General features: G+C 44.6%; 1 protein-coding gene across 1 annotated transcript; it reads right to left on the bottom strand.

The window, feature by feature from the left end:
• Positions 1-513: 513 nt before the first annotated feature.
• LOC118421411 lies at positions 514-20,444 on the bottom strand. Its single transcript, XM_035828683.1, is given in 22 exon segments — positions 514-908; positions 1,479-1,695; positions 2,523-2,680; positions 3,359-3,583; positions 4,283-4,409; positions 5,405-5,631; positions 6,299-6,466; positions 8,607-8,808; positions 9,228-9,500; positions 9,502-9,589; positions 10,032-10,169; positions 11,137-11,280; positions 11,685-11,893; positions 12,734-12,967; positions 14,416-14,591; positions 15,323-15,434; positions 15,953-16,119; positions 16,685-16,803; positions 17,673-17,851; positions 18,300-18,466; positions 19,052-19,256; positions 20,204-20,444. Coding segments are annotated over 22 exon segments (3,837 nt in total). The 5' UTR covers positions 20,366-20,444; the 3' UTR covers positions 514-768.
• Between the last annotated feature and the right edge of the window lie 171 nt (positions 20,445-20,615).

The raw sequence follows: 20,615 nt of genomic DNA, 5'->3' as shown, positions 1-20,615 counted from the left end.
AAGGATAGAATGTGCTAGTCACTAGAAACTAAAGGACGGAGTGTGCTAGTCACTAGAAACTTAAGGACGGAATGTGCTAGTCACTAGAAACTTAAGGACGGAATGTGCTAGTCACTAGAAACTTAAGGACGGAATGTGCTAGTCACTAGAAACAGACAGAATGTGCTAGTCACTAGAAACCAAAGGACGGAATGTGCTAGTCACTAGAAACTAAAGGAACTTCCTCTTGCATAACTCTGATATTCTACAAGAATAACCTATCCTATACAATATACCTTAGGGGAGGCTCTACTAAATCAGGCTGAGAGTTATACTTTTGTGGGCATAAATAGTTGCCTAAATGAAGATCAGGCCACACCAATTTAATTTGTTGGTTCATGGATTTTGAAAAACTAAAAACAATATCCTTACCTGGAAAAACATACTGAAAACAAAGCCTGAGGATCATGGAGTGAATACAGTCATATTTTTAAATTTTCCTCCCTACCTCTAGTTTTATGATGTCCGCTTGCTAGATTTTCATTTTTTTAAATCTGTGAACCAACAAATTAAATTGGTGTGGCCTAATGCTGATTATCTGACAGCTTACTACCTCAGCCTGGCTTAGCAGAGCCTAAGAAGTCAATGATAAGAGGCTGTGCCTATGAGATTGGTGATGAGATCTGAATAAAATGACAACAGTCTCCACTGAAAGCTGTGCAATGAGATCTGAATAAATTGACAACAGTCTCCAATAAAAACTACGATAAGCCGCCTGGAGGGTCGGGGTCAGTCCCAACACTTGAACTTGAAGAAGGCCTGAAGGTCAGGGTCGTCCACCGCCTTCCCATGGACCCCTGCGTAGATCTTCTTCAGCATGTCGGTCTTGAACTTGTCGTCCAGGATGCTGACGTACTTGTCAAGGGTTGCTGGGAAAACGAAGAAGGATATCAGCAAACTTCAACCACTCCAACATGTATATAACAAAACAGTAAAACAATTCTGCAAACAGGTGATTTCAAATCAGGAACACAGACTATGAACAGGAGCCTTCTTGAGAAAATATTATGAATATGAAAAAGTTTATAACATACCAACTATTATGGATACCGGTATGTTTCCTTGACAAATGTATTTTTTATGCCATCTGAGTTTTTGGAATGGAAGATCTGTACAAGATCAGGATAAGTTCATAAATTTAGAGTCATATTCGTCATATTAGAAAATATAATTGTTAAATGGGTGAAGCCTGCTGCATAACCAATGCACATTTGGTGCCAGGTGGCTACAGTTATAGCAGAAAACCATTCTTAATCAAAGTTGAACTCTAACTTCCAGCACAAATAGAACTGAACTTCCAAAATTTCCCACTGTCCAACTCCAGTCCTTGCTCATTCCTTGGCAAAGACTTGAGTTGGACAGTCAAAAAGTACAGTAAGTCCAATTATTGTGTCAGAAATTACTGTTTAACTAGTTTGCTTTCGAAGAAATTGACTTACTGATGCCCATGACCCGACCGAAGGCGATCATGCTGTCGGCTAGTCTGGGGTCGTCGAACTTCTCGTGTTTCATCAGGATCCGCACGACCTCGCCGTGGATGTACGCGTCGTCGAAGGTCAGCTCCTCGGGGAACGGGAACCTGCAGTACACGTCCACGGCCGCTAGGGGCTCTGCCTTGATCAGCATGTCCGCTAGCTCTATGTACGCGTCGTGGATCTATGGGAGGAACATCAAAACCATTATGAACAGCTGTAAAGTTGGAAATACTACCACTGTCAACAACCTTTACTTACTTACTTACTTATCCTCTTCATCCCATGTGGGACATAAGGCTGTGATAAATTTCCTCCACTGGGGTCTGTTCTGTGCTAGGGGCTGAGCAGCATCCCAGGGGATCCCAATGGCCGCTAGTTCTATAGCCACAGTACGTCTCCATGTAGTTTTAGGACGTCCCCGTTTTCTCTTCCCCTCAGGGGCCCAATGTAGAGCAACTTTGGGAATATGGTTTGGCGAATTAGTTGATTGCCAAATTTTGATGAATTTCAAACTGTATTTTTCAACTGAAAATGTACAGGGACATTGGACAGGGCTCAGTGATCTCTGCACATTAGGTAATCCCTAAAGGCGCACACCTGTTGCACTACAATAAAACCATGATGATTGCAAATGTTTTGTTTTGATATTCACTGTAACGGTAGACAGATGTTTACAAGAGAGACTTAAGGGCTCTTGATATCAACACTAAACACTGGGAGGACCTTACAGATGACAGATCCAGCTGGAGATGCACACTGTCCAGGCAGCTAAAATCAGGAGAAATCAGACTGATGCGCACGGTAGAAGAAAAGCGGATTCTGCGAAAAGAACTCTGCAACAGACCTGAGTCAGCTTACAGATGTGCCCTGTGTGGCAGAGACTGTCATTCTCGTATAGGACTGTTTAGCCACAGTCGACGCTGTAGGGCTGATATCAATTAGGATTTTACCATGGTCAATATTGACCGAAGGAGGCCATATCTATAGACAGATAAACATGAGACTGACCTCTGGTGCCATGGTCATGACCTCGTTGTACCACTTCTTGGCATCGTCGATGGTGTCGTCCGTGCGAGCCAGCGCCCTGGCCAGGCCGAGCCGCGGGCGATAACTGGCCCTGTTCAGCGGTGTGTTGGCTGGGATTGGTGCAGGGGTTTTCTCAGGCTCTGGGGGAAGCAGAAATGGGAAACGTATTGAGTTTGCTGTGTTTTGGCTTCAGAGGAGAACTTTTATTGACAAAACAAAAGTACAGGGACTTTTGTAACATCCTCCACATTGTATTGATGCGGACACAATGACATTATAATAATGACAAGGCGTCAGGGCTCCCTTGGAAATCAGTTTTTGAAAACTGTAGGGATATTACTAGTACCCTAAAAGTTAATAAAGATGAACTGCAGTTAGGGACTTTCTTTAGAGTGCAAAATGGTCTCCAATCTCATGTACCCTCTAGCACGTAGCTGATACCTAGTTGTCAACCTACCTTCAACAGCATGGGGAGTCCGTTCACATTTCTGTGCCATATTGATTAATCAATACAAACATCCTCTGGCACAGCAAACCAGTCTAACAGGCACATGGCTATGGCTGGTTCAAGTTCCAGAGTTGAAACATTTCTATGATATTGTACGTCCATCAGATGTCGATGAAGACCTTGACTTCGGAATCTTTGGAATCAGTCGCCCATGTAAGTCCGGGCGTGGCTATCAATTCCACATTATAGTAGTTATAGATCAGAAATGCCTTTTTGCAGTGTCATGAATTTGGGGTGGCGATGTCACCAGGAAAATAAAACCACCGCAAACATTTCAAGCCTTACAGTAGCAATGACCTTGACCCCTGACCTGTAGCCTTGGTGGGTGTGGCAGGCTTGTCCTCAGCTTTCTCCCCAGGTTTACACGCGGGCTTCCCCGCCGCAGGGGCTGCCGCCGGTTTGGCTGCCCCTCCCCTTGCAGCAGGGCCTCCCCTGGCCGGGGGTGCAGCTTTCCCCGCTGCCCCACCCCTGGCGGCACCTCCCCTGGGGGCTGGGGCAGCCTTTGCAGCAGGAGCACCTCTTCCCCTGGCAGGGGCTGTTGGGAAAATTTCACAAAGGTAACATTATATGAACTGCTCACACTTTATACCATTACTCTTTGTGCGGCAAGCAAAGGCCTGAGGTTCATTTTGATGTGTCCATCTGTAGTGTGCAGTTTCATACCATATCATGCAGCCACCTTAGCTCTCTGGTATGTGATATGCATGCAGTGCTTGACTAGAGACTACTGCTTGCAGTGATTAATCTTTCAATACAGTTTGGCCACTAAATCATGCTTAATTGTTGACACGTGCTGTACTAATTTTGCATGCATTTGGATCAATTTGCCACAGAGGCCATTCACTATCAACCCTCATGATTCCACTGGATACTGTAATACTGCCACATGAGAAGAAATACATGGAGTAAGAGTGATTTGAAGAGATGCACCAATGCAGCATTAGTAATCCTGAGGTATATACACTTCCGATATTTAGGTGTTCAAGACAATCTTGAGAAGGACTCTATAACAAGTTTTTAAAAAAATGTATTGTGGCACCCACTGGAATTATGAGAGTTTATGCTACCTGTTGATTGGTTTCTTTGTTATTATGAAAACTTATGAATTGATGTTTATCATTGGATGCTATTTGTGCTGAAATTTCATGCAGAAAAACATGCTGCTTCGGGGGAAGTTTGATTGCTTTATCAGTTCTAAGCTTGGTCTGTGAGGGTACATCTGATCCGGTGGCACCTTTCTGTGTTGCTGAGGACTTTGTTGTCGATATTGCACCTCGCCCGGCGGGGTTTTTGGATGAAGAACTGTTTGTTTTGGTGGAAGACGTGGAAGTGGTAGAACTCTGTGCTGGAAAGTGGAGTTGTTATAGATACATGTAGTTATAGAAAACTGATACAGTACTAGACTTTATCCACACCTTCGGCTAACGTCACATTTCCAAACCAGGACCCAGCCGGGCTGTTTTTGGACAGGAACAATAGAAATGCATGTACGAGGGGTGATCAATAAGTTCTCGCCACTTACCTTCTGATTTCAAAAAACGAATGCCTGGAAAGTAATAACTGCAATGATTTGAAATTTCGAGGATTTTGATAAAAGGCTTCATACTATGAAGTTGTGCCTCAAAATTTGAGTTGTGCGTATTATTTCTGGGTGAGGCCGAGAACTTATTGATCACCCCTCGTACATTACATAAAAATACACACAAACAATGTCCATGACCATGCTTTGTGTAGTTTTGTGTCTTTTATATCATACTTTTTGTTCCCGAAAGCTGCCCGGCCAGGCCCCGGTTTGGAAATGTGACGTAGGTCTCGGTTGCATGCAATCCATTATCTTTTTCTATTCCAATTTATTGATTTTTAAGTTATTCCAGTGGGAGCATCCTCACTTATCTATAGTTATTCCAGATTATTCAAGTCTTCACCATCCTTAACACCCATTACAATTGTTACAGCTATAGTATTTTTGTGGCTTCGAAAGCATCTATCCTCAGTATGCTTTACTTTATCCAGGGCTTTAGCCAGCTCGAAATTTTTTTCCGTCAGCCAATCACAATCGTCGCAGAAACCGCGAAAATTAATTAGAAGGACTGAACTGAGACCTTGAAAAACGGGTTTTAATGAGATTATCGTATGCGAAAGGGCGCCGACACACATTGTCAACAATCATAACAATAGCAAAACAAACAGTGTGTGGCTTTTACGGCCGTGGACGGCGTCCCCAAGCCGCCTGTAGCTTCCACCAAGGATTTTTGTCTGTAAAGGTTGACGGATTGGTTTTAAAATTTTTCCGTCAGACGCAGCAAATTTCCGTCAATTGATGGAAAAACGGACGCTGGCTAGACCCCTGACTTTATCTGCCTGCACCATCTTCTACTGTATGGATTGAGGTGGCACCTTTCTGTACAGAGGCAGGTTTGGCTGTGGATATTGCACTTTTCCCGGCAGCAGCGCCTCTCCCCACTGAGGTGCCAGATTTGGGGGGAAGGGAGGAGGAAGGAACAGCAGCGCCCCTCCCCGCGGGGGTGCCGGGTTTGGGGGGAGGGGAGGAGGAAGGAACAGACTTTGGGTTCCCGACAGAAGCTGGAAAATCAGGTCGGTAAGAATACATCAACAACAGAAATGAACAAAAAGAAACATGGCATAAAAGAAAAGAATAACGTTACATATCATTAATTCTAAAACTCTTTTCCTTCTGGATAGATGGTCAAATGAATACTTGATCCTTTGACCATGTTTGAACTTTAACCCTTAACCTGTACCTTACTTGTACACTTTGACCATAACCTGTATCACTAGACTGTCAGCTACCTTGTTCACTATTATTGTTGTAGTATATACCTTAGAATTTAGCATTTCATCACACAAAGATTTCCAAATAAGAACCTTTCTAACACCTTAATAACACTTAATAATAATATCCAATATGGTTTACCAATTATCAACGTCATGCCTGTGCAAGTTGCATAACTTCTACAGCAACTAAGACAAATAGCCCTAGACTTCACGTTAGATCATTCAGAACCACGGACAGTAACCAGACCTACCACCAGTGTTTGGCTGGAATCAGCAGAGCTTCACTGTTGCAACATCAGACAAAAGCAAAACTCCATTCAGCACCAAGGACAGGAACCCAACAACAGGTAATCACTTTCAGTGCTAAACTGTTGGCAGCACTGAACAGTGTTTATCTATTGTTTATTGATTTGTGTGAAGGTAAAAGCATCAGTCCATTCTTCAGATTACTCACCTGCGGCCGCCCCCCTCCCTCCTCTTGCAGCTGCTGCTGGTGCCGCCCTGCCCCGTGCTGCAGCGCCCCTAGCAGGTCCTGTTGGTGCTGCAGCCGGCTTCTTGGCTGCTTCAGCTGCTTTCTTCTCCTCCTCCTCTTTGGCAACTTTATCCTGCCACCACTGCTGGCCTGGGCAAAGGGGCAGATACAACTCTGTTTGTTTGTTTGTTTGTTTATCTAAGTTACTCTGGCAACCTTTTCCAGCCTTAGTATAGCAGCTTTCTTTCAGTTACGTTGTTTGTCTTAGAAAGGGATGGTAATAGTGCTGGAGTAGATTTAAAAATTGCATCATTGTCTATTTGAAGAGAAAAACTAAATCTTCTAAAATTTACTGCAGATAAGAGGGGGCTTGCAGTGAACACTCTATGATAAATTCAGAAAGTCAGTGGCTATGCATTATGTTTACCAAGTGTAATTTACATCGAATGCACCAATTATGCTCTATGTTAAATTTGAGTCTGGCTACAAGTTACGTGGAACTTAAGTGACTCTTTGGCTATGTTCTATGGAACCTCCAGGCCCCCATAAGAGACTTTGTAAGACTAACCAGTGATTTCACTCAGCGGTTCTCCCACCACAGGCTTCTCTCCAGCCCAATGCAGGTGTGGGTTTGGCTATGTTCTATAGAAAAGGACCTCCAGGCCCCCATAAGAGATAAGAGACTGTGTAAGACTAACCAGTGATCTCACTCAGTGGTTCTCCAGTCCCCCATAAGAGATAAGAGACTTTGTAAGACTAACCAGTGATCTCACTCAGCGGTTCTCCCACCACAGGCTTCTCTCCAGCCCAATGCAGGTGTGGGTTTGGCTATGTTCTATAGAAAAGGACCTCCAGGCCCCCATAAGAGATAAGAGACTGTGTAAGACTAACCAGTGATCTCACTCAGTGGTTCTCCAGTCCCCCATAAGAGATAAGAGACTTTGTAAGACTAACCAGTGATCTCACTCAGCGGTTCTCCCACCACAGGCTTCTCTCCAGCCCAATGCAGGTGTGGGTTTGGCTATGTTCTATAGAAAAGGACCTCCAGGCCCCCATAAGAGATAAGAGACTGTGTAAGACTAACCAGTGATCTCACTCAGAGGTTCTCTAGTCCCCCATAAGAGATAAGAGACTTTGTAAGACTAACCAGTGATCTCACTCAGCGGTTCTCCCACCACAGGCTTCTCTCCAGCCCAATGCAGGTGTGGGTTTGGCTATGTTCTATAGAAAAGGACCTCCAGGCCCCCATAAGAGATAAGAGACTTTATAAGACTAACCAGTGATCTCACTCAGCAGTTCTCCAGTCCCCCATAAGAGATAAGAGACTTTGTAAGACTAACCTGTGATTTCATTCAGCGGTTCTCCAGTCCCCCATAAGAGATAAGAGACTTTGTAAGACTAACCAGTGATCTCACTCAGAGGTTCTCTAGTCCCCCATAAGAGATAAGAGACTTTGTAAGACTAACCTGTGATCTCACTCAGAGGTTCTCTAGTCCCCCATAAGAGATAAGAGACTTCATAAGACTAGCCAGTGATCTCACTCAGTGGTTCTCCAGCCCTCCATAAGAGATAAGAGACTTGGTAAGACTAGCCAGTGATCTCACTCAGAGGTTCTCCAGTCCCCCATAAGAGATAAGAGACTTCATAAGACTAACCAGTGATCTCACTCAGCGGTTCTCCAGGCCCCCATAAGAGATAAGAGACTTTGTAAGACTAACCAGTGATTTCGCTCAGCGGTTCTCCCACCACGGGTTTTCCCTCCAGCCCGATGCAGGTGTGGGTTTGCCTATGTTCTATAGAAAAGGACCTCCAGGCCCCCATAAGAGATAAGAGACTGTGTAACACTAACCAGTGATTTCACTCAGAGGTTCTCTAGTCCCCCATAAGAGATAAGAGACTTTATAAGACTAACCAGTGATCTCACTCAGCAGTTCTCCAGTCCCCCATAAGAGATAAGAGACTTTGTAAGACTAACCTGTGATTTCATTCAGCGGTTCTCCAGTCCCCCATAAGAGATAAGAGACTTTGTAAGACTAACCAGTGATCTCACTCAGAGGTTCTCTAGTCCCCCATAAGAGATAAGAGACTTTGTAAGACTAACCTGTGATCTCACTCAGAGGTTCTCTAGTCCCCCATAAGAGATAAGAGACTTCATAAGACTAACCAGTGATCTCACTCAGAGGTTCTCTAGTCCCCCATAAGAGATAAAAGACTTCGTAAGACTAATCAGTGATTTCATTCAGCGGTTCTCCAGTCCCCCATAAGAGATAAGAGACTTCATAAGACTAACCAGTGATCTCACTCAGTGGTTCTCCCGCCACAGGCTTGCCCTCCAGCCCGATGCAGGTGTGGAAAGTGAGCCTGGAGTCTCGCAGGGCTCGAGCCGCCGCGTCGGTGGACGGTTCGTCGTCGTACCGGGCCAGCTGGGCGTACGCCAGGTGACAGAGGGCGCTGCTGTCACACGGCCGGATCAGCACGCCTTTCTGACAGGTCTGCAAAGGAAAATAAGGGAAATAGTTTTCATTATTCGGAAACCACAAAAAATTGTTCAATTGTAGTTTTTTTTTGCAATCTACTCACTCTGGAACAGTCTACCACCAAACATAGGCACAGCCCCAACTCTGACTTCCTTTAAGAGACTCAAAGTAACGGGAACCACCAAAATGAACAGACTTGAATCATGTAGCAGTTCTTTCTATCATGTATTTTGTACCATGTATGTAAAAATTGTGTATATAGACTTGTAGATTTTTATAAGACTCATAAGGACTTTAAACAATGCAAATTGTATCTCTGTTATATACTATGTCTGACCCTTGCCTCTTTCCTCATGGCCTCAATAAAAAGCAGCTTGCAGGCAGATTTGAGCTTTCATGAATAAACAAACGTTCAAACAAACAAACAAACAAACCTTCTCCTGCATGACCAGCAGCTCGGTGTTCTGCGGAATGCTGCAGGCCCGGATCAGCGCCGAGAGGTCGCGACACCGCAGCGCGATCAGGTCCTCCTTCCCAGCCTGCTTTGCTGCCAGGTGCTCCAGCAGTTGGTAGTGGGAGGTGAGCAGCATCCATTCCACCTGGCGGTACACCTCCCCCCGGTGCACCATCTCACACATGGCCTGGGAGGACAGCAGGGTCGCGCTGAGGAGGGAGGGAAGACGGTAAAATAAACGGCTGTGGTTAGTGGGAGGTGAGCAGCATCCATTCCACCTGGCGGTACACCTCCCCCCGGTGCACCATCTCACACATGGCCTGGGAGGACAGCAGGGTCGCGCTGAGGAGGGAGGGAAGACGGTAAAATAAACGGCTGTGGTTAGTGGGAGGTGAGCAGCATCCATTCCACCTGCCGGTACACCTCCCCCCGTGATCATGTAACCTACAAGTGAATAAACAGACTATACGCCAACTTTTATTGTGTTATGTGTTAAAAAATGTGATCTGTATATTTGTTACATTTTGTCAGAGCCCTACTTCCTCCCTCATTACCTACCTAGTAATTGAAAAGCAGACCGATTTGAGCTTCTCTTGAATAGATAAAAATTCATACATTGTCAAACAAAAGAACACAATGAGCTTTCCTTCTGATGTGTGAAGGAACTCTGCTACCTTGGCAAAAATTTGCTTTGTATCCGAGTGTCGTCTTTTCTAGTTTTTGACTTTGATTGATTGATTGATTGATTCATTCATTCATTCATTGGTTGAAATAAGACCCATACTTGTGTAGAACGTCCAGGGCGGACATACATCCCTGTGGGGGGTCCTGTTTGGCCAGCAGCTGCCCCAGCAGCTGGAACCCTCTCAGCATCTGCAGGTTGGACAGTCGCCACAGGTCCTCCGAGTGCAGGTTTGGCTGGCTGCAGAGTACAGGACATCATAGGGAGGTAAATAAAAGGTAAAGTTAAAGGTCCCATAGCTTTCGAGGAAGTGGATTCCGGTCCACTTTGTATAGAGCAGAGTATTACTATTAGAAGACAAAAAAATGATGTCATTCCAGTTTAGCTCAATCATGAAGAGCTATTCTCAGTGCAGGTTTGGTTGGCTGCAGAGTACAGGAAATCATAGGAAGGTAAAAAAAAAAGAGGTTAAGAGGTAAAGGCCCCATTGCTTTCGAGGAAGTGGATTCCGGTGCACTGTGTCTACAGCAGTGTTAGAAGACGGAAAAAGAAAGGAAAGTCATCTCGATCCAGTTAAGCTTGATGAAGAGCTATTCTGAGAGCAGGTCCAGCTGGCTGCAGAGTACAGGAAATCACTAGGTAAAAAAGGTTAAGCAAATACTCAAGCAACTGGATATGATTTTGGAAACGGTCAAACACCATCTGATGTCACTGTGTCACTGACAAAAGACATCGGATGGTGTCTGAAACGTCTGTTTCCCAAATCATATCCAGTAGCTCCAGTTGCTTTTTGGCGAATCTTATTACCTGGATGTCTTGCCTTCATCAACGTTAAGGTCCCATAGCTTTTGAGGCAGCGGATTCCACTGTTTCTTGGGCAAAGTATTGGAAAGCAGAAAATGAAAAGAAAGTGATATTGGTCCAGTTTAGCTGACTGAAGAGCTATTTTTGCACTGGTTGTGACAGAGAAGATAGAGGCTACATTTATGTACAGTATTTACAGGTTCATTGTACACGCAAAATTCCCCTAGCTGTTTTCAACAAGAAAAATGAATAACGGCTTATTGTCCAATTCTAAAGACTGTGACCGTTTCCTGTAGCATGCATGGTGGGTGCCGGGATTTGAACCCACAACCTCTTGGTCCAGAGACACTCTAGTTCACTAAACCACTGGACTAAGCATGCTAAACAAAAGCAGAAATCTTACCTCTGAGCTGCGGTCCCCTCCGCCAGAGCACACCTCTGCGCCAGCACGGTCTCCACCCCCTCGTTCAGGAATGTGATAGTCTCGCTGAGGCGGTCCTGGGGAGGCCCCTTTGGCGCCATCGCCATGGCCAGACCAAGGTAGAACCTGGAGAACAAACGATGCGTTCAATTGTGCATGTGAACTTATTTATTGTACTTTTGTTGAGTGGAGGTGACTTGAAATGAAAAATGAAAGAAAGGTATTACACCAAATAGAAGTTGCTCAATGTTTCCAAATAATATCCAGTTGCTTGATTAACTGCCTGGATGACTAATCTTCGTCTACATATAAAAGAAACCACAGTGTCTGTTGCATCCCAAAAGTGCTTTTATCCCAAAAGGGTTATGGGATGGAGCGCATTTGTGATAAGCCTGCATCCCAGATGTGCCTCTATCCCAAAAGCGCTTCTGGGATAGAGCACATCTGAGATAGCCTGCATCCCAGATGTGCTTCTATCCCAAAAGCACTTTTGGGATAGACAACATTTGGGATAGCACAGTGTGTCTCACCTAGCGGCCTGGTTCTTGGGGTTCATGCCGACGGAGAGCTGCAGCCGCGCCTGAGCCTCTGTGGTCTTGCCCTGCAGCAGCAGCATCCTGCCCACATGCAGGTTGTACAGGGTGTGGCTCTGGTCCAGTGACAGAGCATCAAGGAACTTCAGGTACGCCTGGCCCAACGTGTTGGTCTCATCTTCAGCCTGCTGGGCGACCTTACCGTCCTTTGGGATGATAGGATAAGTTTATTGCAAGTTCTTGCCCGAGGGCTAGTTGGAAGAGACAAAAAATGACATACAGACAATAGTAAACAGTTAAATAAGTAGCTACCAAAGTCTGATTCTAATGTTAAACTGTATCGTGTTGGGTTTGACTTTTTTTTCTGAGACAGTAGAAGACAAATGATCCCACCTTTTCTGTAATGTGTGGGTTTTATGATGTTGAGATCAGACAATCATCATTGAAGATATTGTCTGATTATGAAAGAGGGGTTTTAAATGTAACTAGCAAGATAAGTTATGTCTGATAGTGAGTGAGTGTGAGTTACTGTCCGTGGTGCTGAATTGTTCTGATGTTGAGTCTACGGCTATTTTTTTCTTCCAAAAATAATTTCATCAGGATGGTAGATCAGAGGACATAAGATTTTTCTTTTCCTCAACCAGTTTTTCTCACCTGTTGACGTTTCAATGTCTATTATACATCTTCCCCAGAGCTTCTAACTGGAGTTCTGCTTCTCACCGCCCATGTAGGTGCGAGAAGCAGAACTCCAATTAGAAGCTCTGAGGAAGATGTTAAATAGACATTGAAACGTCAACAGGTGAGAAAAACTGGTTGTGGAAAAGAAAAATCTTATGTCCTAGCATCTCCTCCTACCTGTGTAGAACACCTCCTACCTGTGTGGCCTGCTTGGACTTCCATGCGTACAGCGCCTGCACGTGCTCGGCCTTCCCAGTCTACCGTGTACAGTGTGGTACAACTGTAAAAGACTGATCAGTCTAGAACACCTGTGTTGAATATTAACATGGCCCAGGTTTGAACTAAAAGCAAAAAAGTAATCCTCCTACCTGTGTGGCCTGCTTGGACTTCCATGCGTACAGCGCCTGCACGTGCTCGGCCTTCCCTGTCTGCCCCCCGTCCAGCAGGTGGTGAAACTCCTCGTCCACGGCCTTCAGTTTCCGAGCGAGCGGCGCCGTGGCGGGCACCCCTCTCAGGTTACAGATGGCGTCAATCTCCTCCTCCTTGGAGCTCTCCTTGGCAGCCAAGTTCAGCCCGGCGAGGCCAAGGTCGTCCTCTTCATCCTGGCATCAACACAGCATTGGCCTGGTTAAAACACTATGATGCAAAATGAAACCTGTTGTTGCTTAAAATACGGTATAGCTTCAAACAGCAGCTGTAGATATGTGTCCAGCTGTTTGGTGTTATATAGCTGTCTGTCCCCACATGCCTACAAAGATAAAACCAGGTGTACTATGCTGAATGACAGTTATAGCTAAAGTTGCCCATACACCAGTGAGATGCATTGGGCCCGGCGCACATCTTCGTTTCATAGCCCTCGGGCCACACATTGGTGCAAGCACTATAGCAGGGGGCTTGTCTGCTGGTAGTGTAGTGTGTTTAGCTTCCATACACTTCCTCTTAGCAGAGAAAGGAGTACAGCTGTATCACCATTTTTTGGTATGACCCGGCTACAGCATCCAGTCTTCCTTGTACTGACCCGACTGCACGTTGCTTAACTTCCAAGATCAAGGGATCGGCCATAGCACAGTTATACCCATTAAACAAATCAATCTCAGACCTGTTCCTTGAGTCCGTACATGTCCTTAGCGTACATGTTCCTTGAGCCCGTACATGTCCTTAGCATACCTGTTCCTTGAGCCCGTACATGTCCTTAGCGTACCTGTTCCTTGAGCCCGTACATGTCCTTAGCGTACCTGTTCCTTGAGCCCGTACATGTCCTTAGCGTACCTGTTCCTTGAGTCCGTACATGTCCTTAGCGTACCTGTTCCTTGAGCCCGTACATGTCCTTAGCATACCTGTTCCTTGAGCCCGTACATGTCCTTAGCGTACCTGTTCCTTGAGTCCGTACATGTCCTTAGCGTACCTGTTCCTTGAGCCCGTACATGTCCTTAGCGTACCTGTTCCTTGAGCCCGTACATGTCCTTAGCGTACCTGTTCCTTGAGTCCGTACATGTCCTTAGCGTACCTGTTCCTTGAGCCCGTACATGTCCTTAGTGTACCTGTTCCTTGAGCCCGTACATGTCCTTAGCATACCTGTTCCTTGAGCCCGTACATGTCCTTAGCATACCTGTTCCTTGAGCCCGTACATGTCCTTAGCATACCTGTTCCTTGAGCCCGTACATGTCCTTAGCGTACCTGTTCCTTGAGCCCGTACATGTCCTTAGCGTACCTGTTCCTTGAGCCCGTACATGTCCTTAGCGTACCTGTTCCTTGAGCCCGTACATGTCCTTAGCGTACCTGTTCCTTGAGCCCGTACATGTCCTTAGCGTACCTGTTCCTTGAGTCCGTACATGTCCTTAGCGTACCTGTTCCTTGAGCCCGTACATGCCCTTAGCTTACCTGTTCCTTGAGCCCGTACGTGTCCTTAGTGACCTGTTCCTTGAGCCCATACATGTCCTTAGCGTACCTGTTCCTTGAGCCCGTACGTGTCCTTAGCCTACCTGTTCCTTGAGCCCGTACATGTCCTTAGCGTACCTGTTCCTTGAGCCCGTACATGTCCTTAGCGTACCTGTTCCTTGAGCCCGTACATGTCCTTAGCGTAGTACTGCTCCTCCAGCACCAGCCCCAGGCTGCAGTGCAGGCTCGCATCCTTCGCCTTCATCTTGATGCCGGTGGCGTAACACTGCGCCGCGTTGCGCAGGTAGTCCAGCGGAGACTTCCCGTGCTCATATGACTGGTTTTGTCCTGGATATCAAACAAGGAGAAATGCTTGATCTGTTCCCTTGGGCTTTCAACACAGTTCTTAAAAAATTCTTTGAAATTCTGATTCTTGGCTTGATTGTATGTCTTAGGTGTGAATCTCTGTGACTGCGTGTATGTAAGTGTGTGTGAGTGTCTGTGTGTGTACATATGTGTGTGTGACTATATGAGTGCATGTAGTGTATGTGTGTGTGTGTGTGTATGTAACTGTTTATGAGCTATTTAGTGCTGCTATTTTTGTGTCTGGCACTACATGACTGTCTATTTCAGCACCACGGACAGTGCCAATTGTTCCTGAAATGATCAAATGCCAAATGGAGACTTCCTGTGCTTGTATGCCTGGTTATGCTCTGAATATCATACAAGGAAAAATGAATCTATTTATTATGCTTGTCGTGCAAAAAGAAATCTGCACTGCTCTGAGTTCGGGGGTGTCTCCAGGTCCCGTCCTTCTGTCTCAGGATGGAAATTTGCTTGTTGGGACAGGAAAAATTTCACTCAGTCTGTCCCAAAATCCCAACTTAATGACACAAAACTGATGAAAATGTATTCTCTTATGTTTAAAATGATAGACTGTTTGGCTCTATCACATGCTACTTGGCGTCAATGGCGGCCTACGACAAATGTGATTGTGCCGCAAGAGCATTACAATGTGTTCTTGCCTGACTTCTGTAAATGATTTGACAAACTTCTGCCTAGAACCACGGGACACTGACCTATCCTAGGCAAGGCCTCTCTGTAGTTCTTAAGATGCTCCTTGGCCTGGTCGTCCAGTTCCTTCAGGGTGGAGTCAGTCACATTGTGGAGATGTTTCTCCCAGCTTCGAACCTGAAATATATTTAAATCTTGATTTAGTTGGTGTCACAAATCAACGCATGAATGGAAACAATAACTGCCTAATCAAGGGGCCTGGGAAAATTAATGAGTTTTCAATAATAAAGAAGTTTATTTGAAAGTTGATGCCCGATGGCTAATTGCAAGTACATGGTATAAACATAGGAGACATACAAGTGACAATGAACAGTTATAAACAATATTCTACTCTGATACTTGTGTTGGCTATTTCTAAACAGGTTGGGTTTGACTTCAATTATCATCACCGGGTCATGAAAAAATTAGGTTTGGAGGGTAGGGGTTCTCTCTCTTTTTAAAAATCATTTTCAGCTGACATAATCAAACAACATAGTACAACAACAATGTAAACCTGATATTTTCAACATCATATTCTAATCATACGTTGTGCATTCATAAGTAATTAAGTTTGCGAGGTTAATTGCCAAAGCTCACAGGCTACCTCATCAGAAATAAGGAAAAATAACTCTTCAATTGCTCTACAAACAGCTCACCTCCACTTTGTGTTTGATGTCCGAGTCCGTCTTCTTGGTGGAGGCAAAGTCGGCCTTGTACCAGGCAGAGTCTGTCACCAGCGCTGCGTTAGGCTCAGGTTTGGGCTTGTGCTGGCAGTCCTTAGCGTGGGCACCGAGCTCCCCGTACTTTATCTGTTCTGTGCAGCCTGGGGGTGAAATTGTAGAGCATGTGTGTGTGTCTGAATCAGCACTTTAACAGCCCTTCAGCATAACACACGTTCGGGCTAAGTTGTCTAGCTTTTGCATCTGTATAGCCGGTATAAGTGCTGTTTGGCATATAAGCCCACTTCCTTACCTTGTACAACAGTTACTGTTTAACACTTTGACGGTATGGCCAGCCAGGATCTTTGTTTATATCTTTGATTTCATTGGTTGTATATCTTGCCATATAATCATATATGTTTGACATTTTCAGGTGTCATATGTATTCAATTAATGTTTCCAGTTGTACAGAACACGCGATTCAGCCCTTGGGCTCTTGAATAAAAGACATTGATTAAACGACTTATCAACATCTTACTAATATATATATATTCCTTTGGACATCTAGCTGCAAGCGTCTTTCAAAGCTGGTATGTTGGTTCTGAAATGCTAAACTTACATGTATCTTTACCTTGATTGTCTTAATGTCATAATGATTCCAAGATATAAGCAGCAACTGACTGGCAAAATATCCTCCTACAGACCTGCATGACAGGTGCCTATAATCACCTGTGTGTGTGTAGATACAGCTGACAACAGCAGCAGACACCTTCTTGTCCACATCAAAGTCCACAATCCTCCACTCACTAGGCAAGGGGCTTTCGTCTAAGGGGTCCTGTTTTGAGGTCCTATATAGAGCGGAAAACAGCTTTCTGACTAAGAGAACCTCAAAGGGTCTCTTAGATCTACAAACAAGTACTAAAAATTCACAAAATACGCAGTAACTGATCAGTAGTGTAAGCATGGAGGCTACCACAAAAATTAGTAACTGACAGTAGTAGACCAGCACCAGATTGGTATTTAAAATCAGTAACTGACAGTAATAGACCAGTACCAGATCAGTAGTTGAATCAGTAACTGGCAGTAACAGACCAGTACCAGTGAGATCAGTAGTTAAATCAGTAACTGGCAGTAATAGACCAGTACCAGTGAGATCAGTAGTTAAATCAGTAACTGGCAGTAATAGACCAGCACCAGATCAGTAGTTGAATCAGTAACTGACAGTAATAGACCAGCACCAGGTCAGTAGTTGAATCAGTAACCCAGGCAGTAATAGACCAACACCAGATCAGTAGTTAAATCAGTAACTGACAGTAATAGACCAGCACCAGGTCAGTAGTTGAATCAGTAACTGACAGTAATAGACCAGCACCAGATCAGTAGTTGAATCAGTAACTGGCAGTAATAGACAAGCACCATATCAGTAGTTGAATCAGTAACTGGCAGTAATAGACAAGCACCATATCAGTAGTTGAATCAGTAACTGACAGTAATAGACCAGCACCGGATCAGTAGTTGAATCTAGCAGGCTGCTACAAAATCAGTAACTGACAGTCAAAATTCTATCATCAGCAGATCAGTGGATGTATCGGGGAGATTTCTAAAAAAAAAAAGAGCTACCTAAAAGTAGCAGAATTATAGGGATTGTGAGCGAAGCATGCCAAATGTTGTTATCCATAATCTAAGGGATTTGGGCTCTCTAGAAACAGCTACCCACCTGGTCAGGACATCGATGCAGGGTGCGGAGTAGGTGTGCTTGGGGTCGCTCTCCCGGATGCTGATTGGTCGATACAGCGGCCCGAGCGTAACCGGACACTCCAGCTGCAGCGCCAGTTTGGGGTCGGCCAGCTTGACGAACCTTCCCATTGGCTCCTTTACTACACTGATGGAGTACATCTGTGGAACACAGGGAGTGGGGAAATATCACTACGGTTTCAAAAGCCTGCTTTCATTCTGTTCCATACAAGACATGGCCCTGCATGCTTCTTTACTAAAAGCAATATTAATGCTGCTGCCTTTCTGAATTTAACTTACTATAGATTGAAAAGCATTAACGTTGCTGATTGACGATACCCTCAGTGCAGGCCCAGAGTGGAAATAATTCAAAGGGATGAAAGATGAATAAAATTCCTGGGAAAGGAAAACAATCTAACTGCAAGAATGACTGATATTGTTTCTATTTGATTTGCTTTGATGTAAACAAGTGATACCTGAAGAACTTATTTGTAAGTAAAGTAAACAGTAAAAGTAACTTGTCAATGAGTGCAAGTAACAACAGCCAGCAAGACAAGACAAAGTCTTCCAGCATGAAGGTCATGTCAGAGGAAATCACTCTGCGCCTCACCTGTTGCCTTGATCCATCAGGTGAGGTGACTTCCACATCCACCTGAGTCTCGCCCACGTTCAGCTGCACAGGTGTGTCAGGTGTCTGTCCGCACACCTTCACACCTGCCTTAGGATCTGGGGCCTTGGCTGTGATGGTCAGGGAACTGACGTGGCAGGGTAACGTAGCTACAGACAAAAATATTTCATAATAGGGTAACCGTTATATTTCATGAACCTGTCCTCATGTGTCATGTTGTGTAATCATACAGAAACAGTAGATGCTGTTCAACCTTGTAAAAGCAAGCAAACCTTACATACCGGTATCCGAAAGCAAATCTATAGTGTCAACTCTCATCATTCTGTCTGGTAAGAGTGACACATATCATTAAGAAAAACAGCATTCTCAAGATTGTGTTTAACACCCGGATATGTGAGCATACCTCATAATAACTGACGCTGCATTAGTAGATAATCTCTTTTGATGCACCATTTTTAACATGGCAATACAGGGTACCCAGTGGAATTATGAGAGATGACAATTTCTGGCTTTTACTTAAGATATCAGCATGTAGCCTGGTATCCAGCCGTACTATAGCGCCCGAGTGTCTTCTGTCCTCTCTGCAAATCCGTATAAGAGGACAGAAGAGACTCGGGAACTATGGTACGGCTAGATACCAGGCTAATCAGCATGTACTGTTTGCTTGCTTTTCAAGAGGAAATTTTAAAACAACAACAATGTATAAACTATAATCTATTGGAAAGAGTCCCTACTAGAATAAGTGTATGTTCCTGGTGCAAACTCCGGTTCCAGCGCGCCGGCTGACAGCTGCAGGGTGGTGAGGGTGGCGTCGCTCGCCGACAGACGCTTCACGTTCACGGCGTAGATCTTCACCGTGCCGTCCTCCGCCGTCACCTCGATCTGCACGTTTGTCACATCCCCCTCCTTCAGCGGGATGGTCTTCTCTCCGCCACTGTTCTGTGGGGAGGGAAGAACGCAAGATGTGGCCACACCAATTTTATTTGTTGCTTCTCGGATTTTTCCAGAAAAAATTTGGATCGGTAGGTCGAAAAAAAATTTGTAAAAAAATTTGCAAGATGATCCAAATGTGTTAAGGGAGCTCAGAGAGAGAGAGAGAGAGAGAGAGAGAGAGAGGGGGGGGGGAGAAGATCGAGAGAGAGGTATTTAATAGTGTACAGTAGAATTTTAGTCAGAGTCTAGTTTGTACAATTTGAAAATATATAAAAATATGAGTCCAGACCTTTCTGATGGACCTTTCAATATTGACAGGCATTGTACTGCTTGGAAGGGAGTTTAATTAAAAAAACTTTAAGGATATTAAAGAACCCACCACACACGATCCATTGGGCTTTCAATTAATTGACCACTACTTTAGGAAGCTTGACTTTGCTAAGTTTTTGTGTGGGGTCAGTTTGCATCTTATGCCAACTATACCAACTGCTGCATAACACCGAAATCTGATAGTTTGTTGATGTGAAAATATTTCAGTATTTACAGTAAGTATCCCCATATGGAATAAGCATTAGGTATACTGCAAACATATGGGCAATATATGATCATTGCAAAATAGCGAATAATGAATGTATATAAACATAAACAAGTGGCCCTGCTGAGTTTCTGTAAACAAACCACCTGTAAGAGAACACCTGTGAAACAACAAACAACTTTTCTCTGGCGTGCAAATCAGGTGTGACACACAGGGGGCTTGGACAAGTATCAAGTTACCATTCTTTAAAAATAGGATGAACGCGCTAAAACAAATGGGTATTACACAAAAATGCCGGAATGGTTAATGTTTAGTAACTTTGTCGTTTAAATCAAGAGGTGCAGACGGTGACAGGTAGCTACACCTGTTGTCAAAGTAGTCTGTAAAAGTTTAGCTCGGACCCAGATGACCCTCCCACCTTGATCTGGTAGGAGGCGCCGCTGTCGCTGGTCAGCACATCGAACTTGACCTTCTCCACGTTGCTGGCGACCGTGACGTTGTACTCTAGCGTGTCCCTGTGGAACTTGGGCGTGAGTGCGCCCGGAGAGACGCCCAGCTTCTCTAGAGTACAGTCGTCCATGTTCCACAGTAGCGACAACAACAAGTGGCACTGCCGGAATATTGATGAGCGTCTGTCGGCACAGAAACCGAGCTGGCTGCCGTGGACTTAGGGCTGCCTGAAATGTTAACATTTTATTCTCATTTCAGATAATACCATCTATACATAGTTCTATATATATCAAACCATACAAACATAATGTCTTGACTGAATGTTGTACTACTTTGCTTTAATTTTTCGCATTTTGTGCAGTTGGTAAGGCGCTAAATAA

Source organism: Branchiostoma floridae, chromosome 1 (genome assembly GCF_000003815.2).
Source record: "Branchiostoma floridae strain S238N-H82 chromosome 1, Bfl_VNyyK, whole genome shotgun sequence".
Lineage (NCBI taxonomy): Eukaryota > Metazoa > Chordata > Leptocardii > Amphioxiformes > Branchiostomatidae > Branchiostoma > Branchiostoma floridae.
The sequence above is the reverse complement of the archived record's forward strand: the minus strand, read 5'-3'. Positions and strand labels throughout refer to the sequence as shown.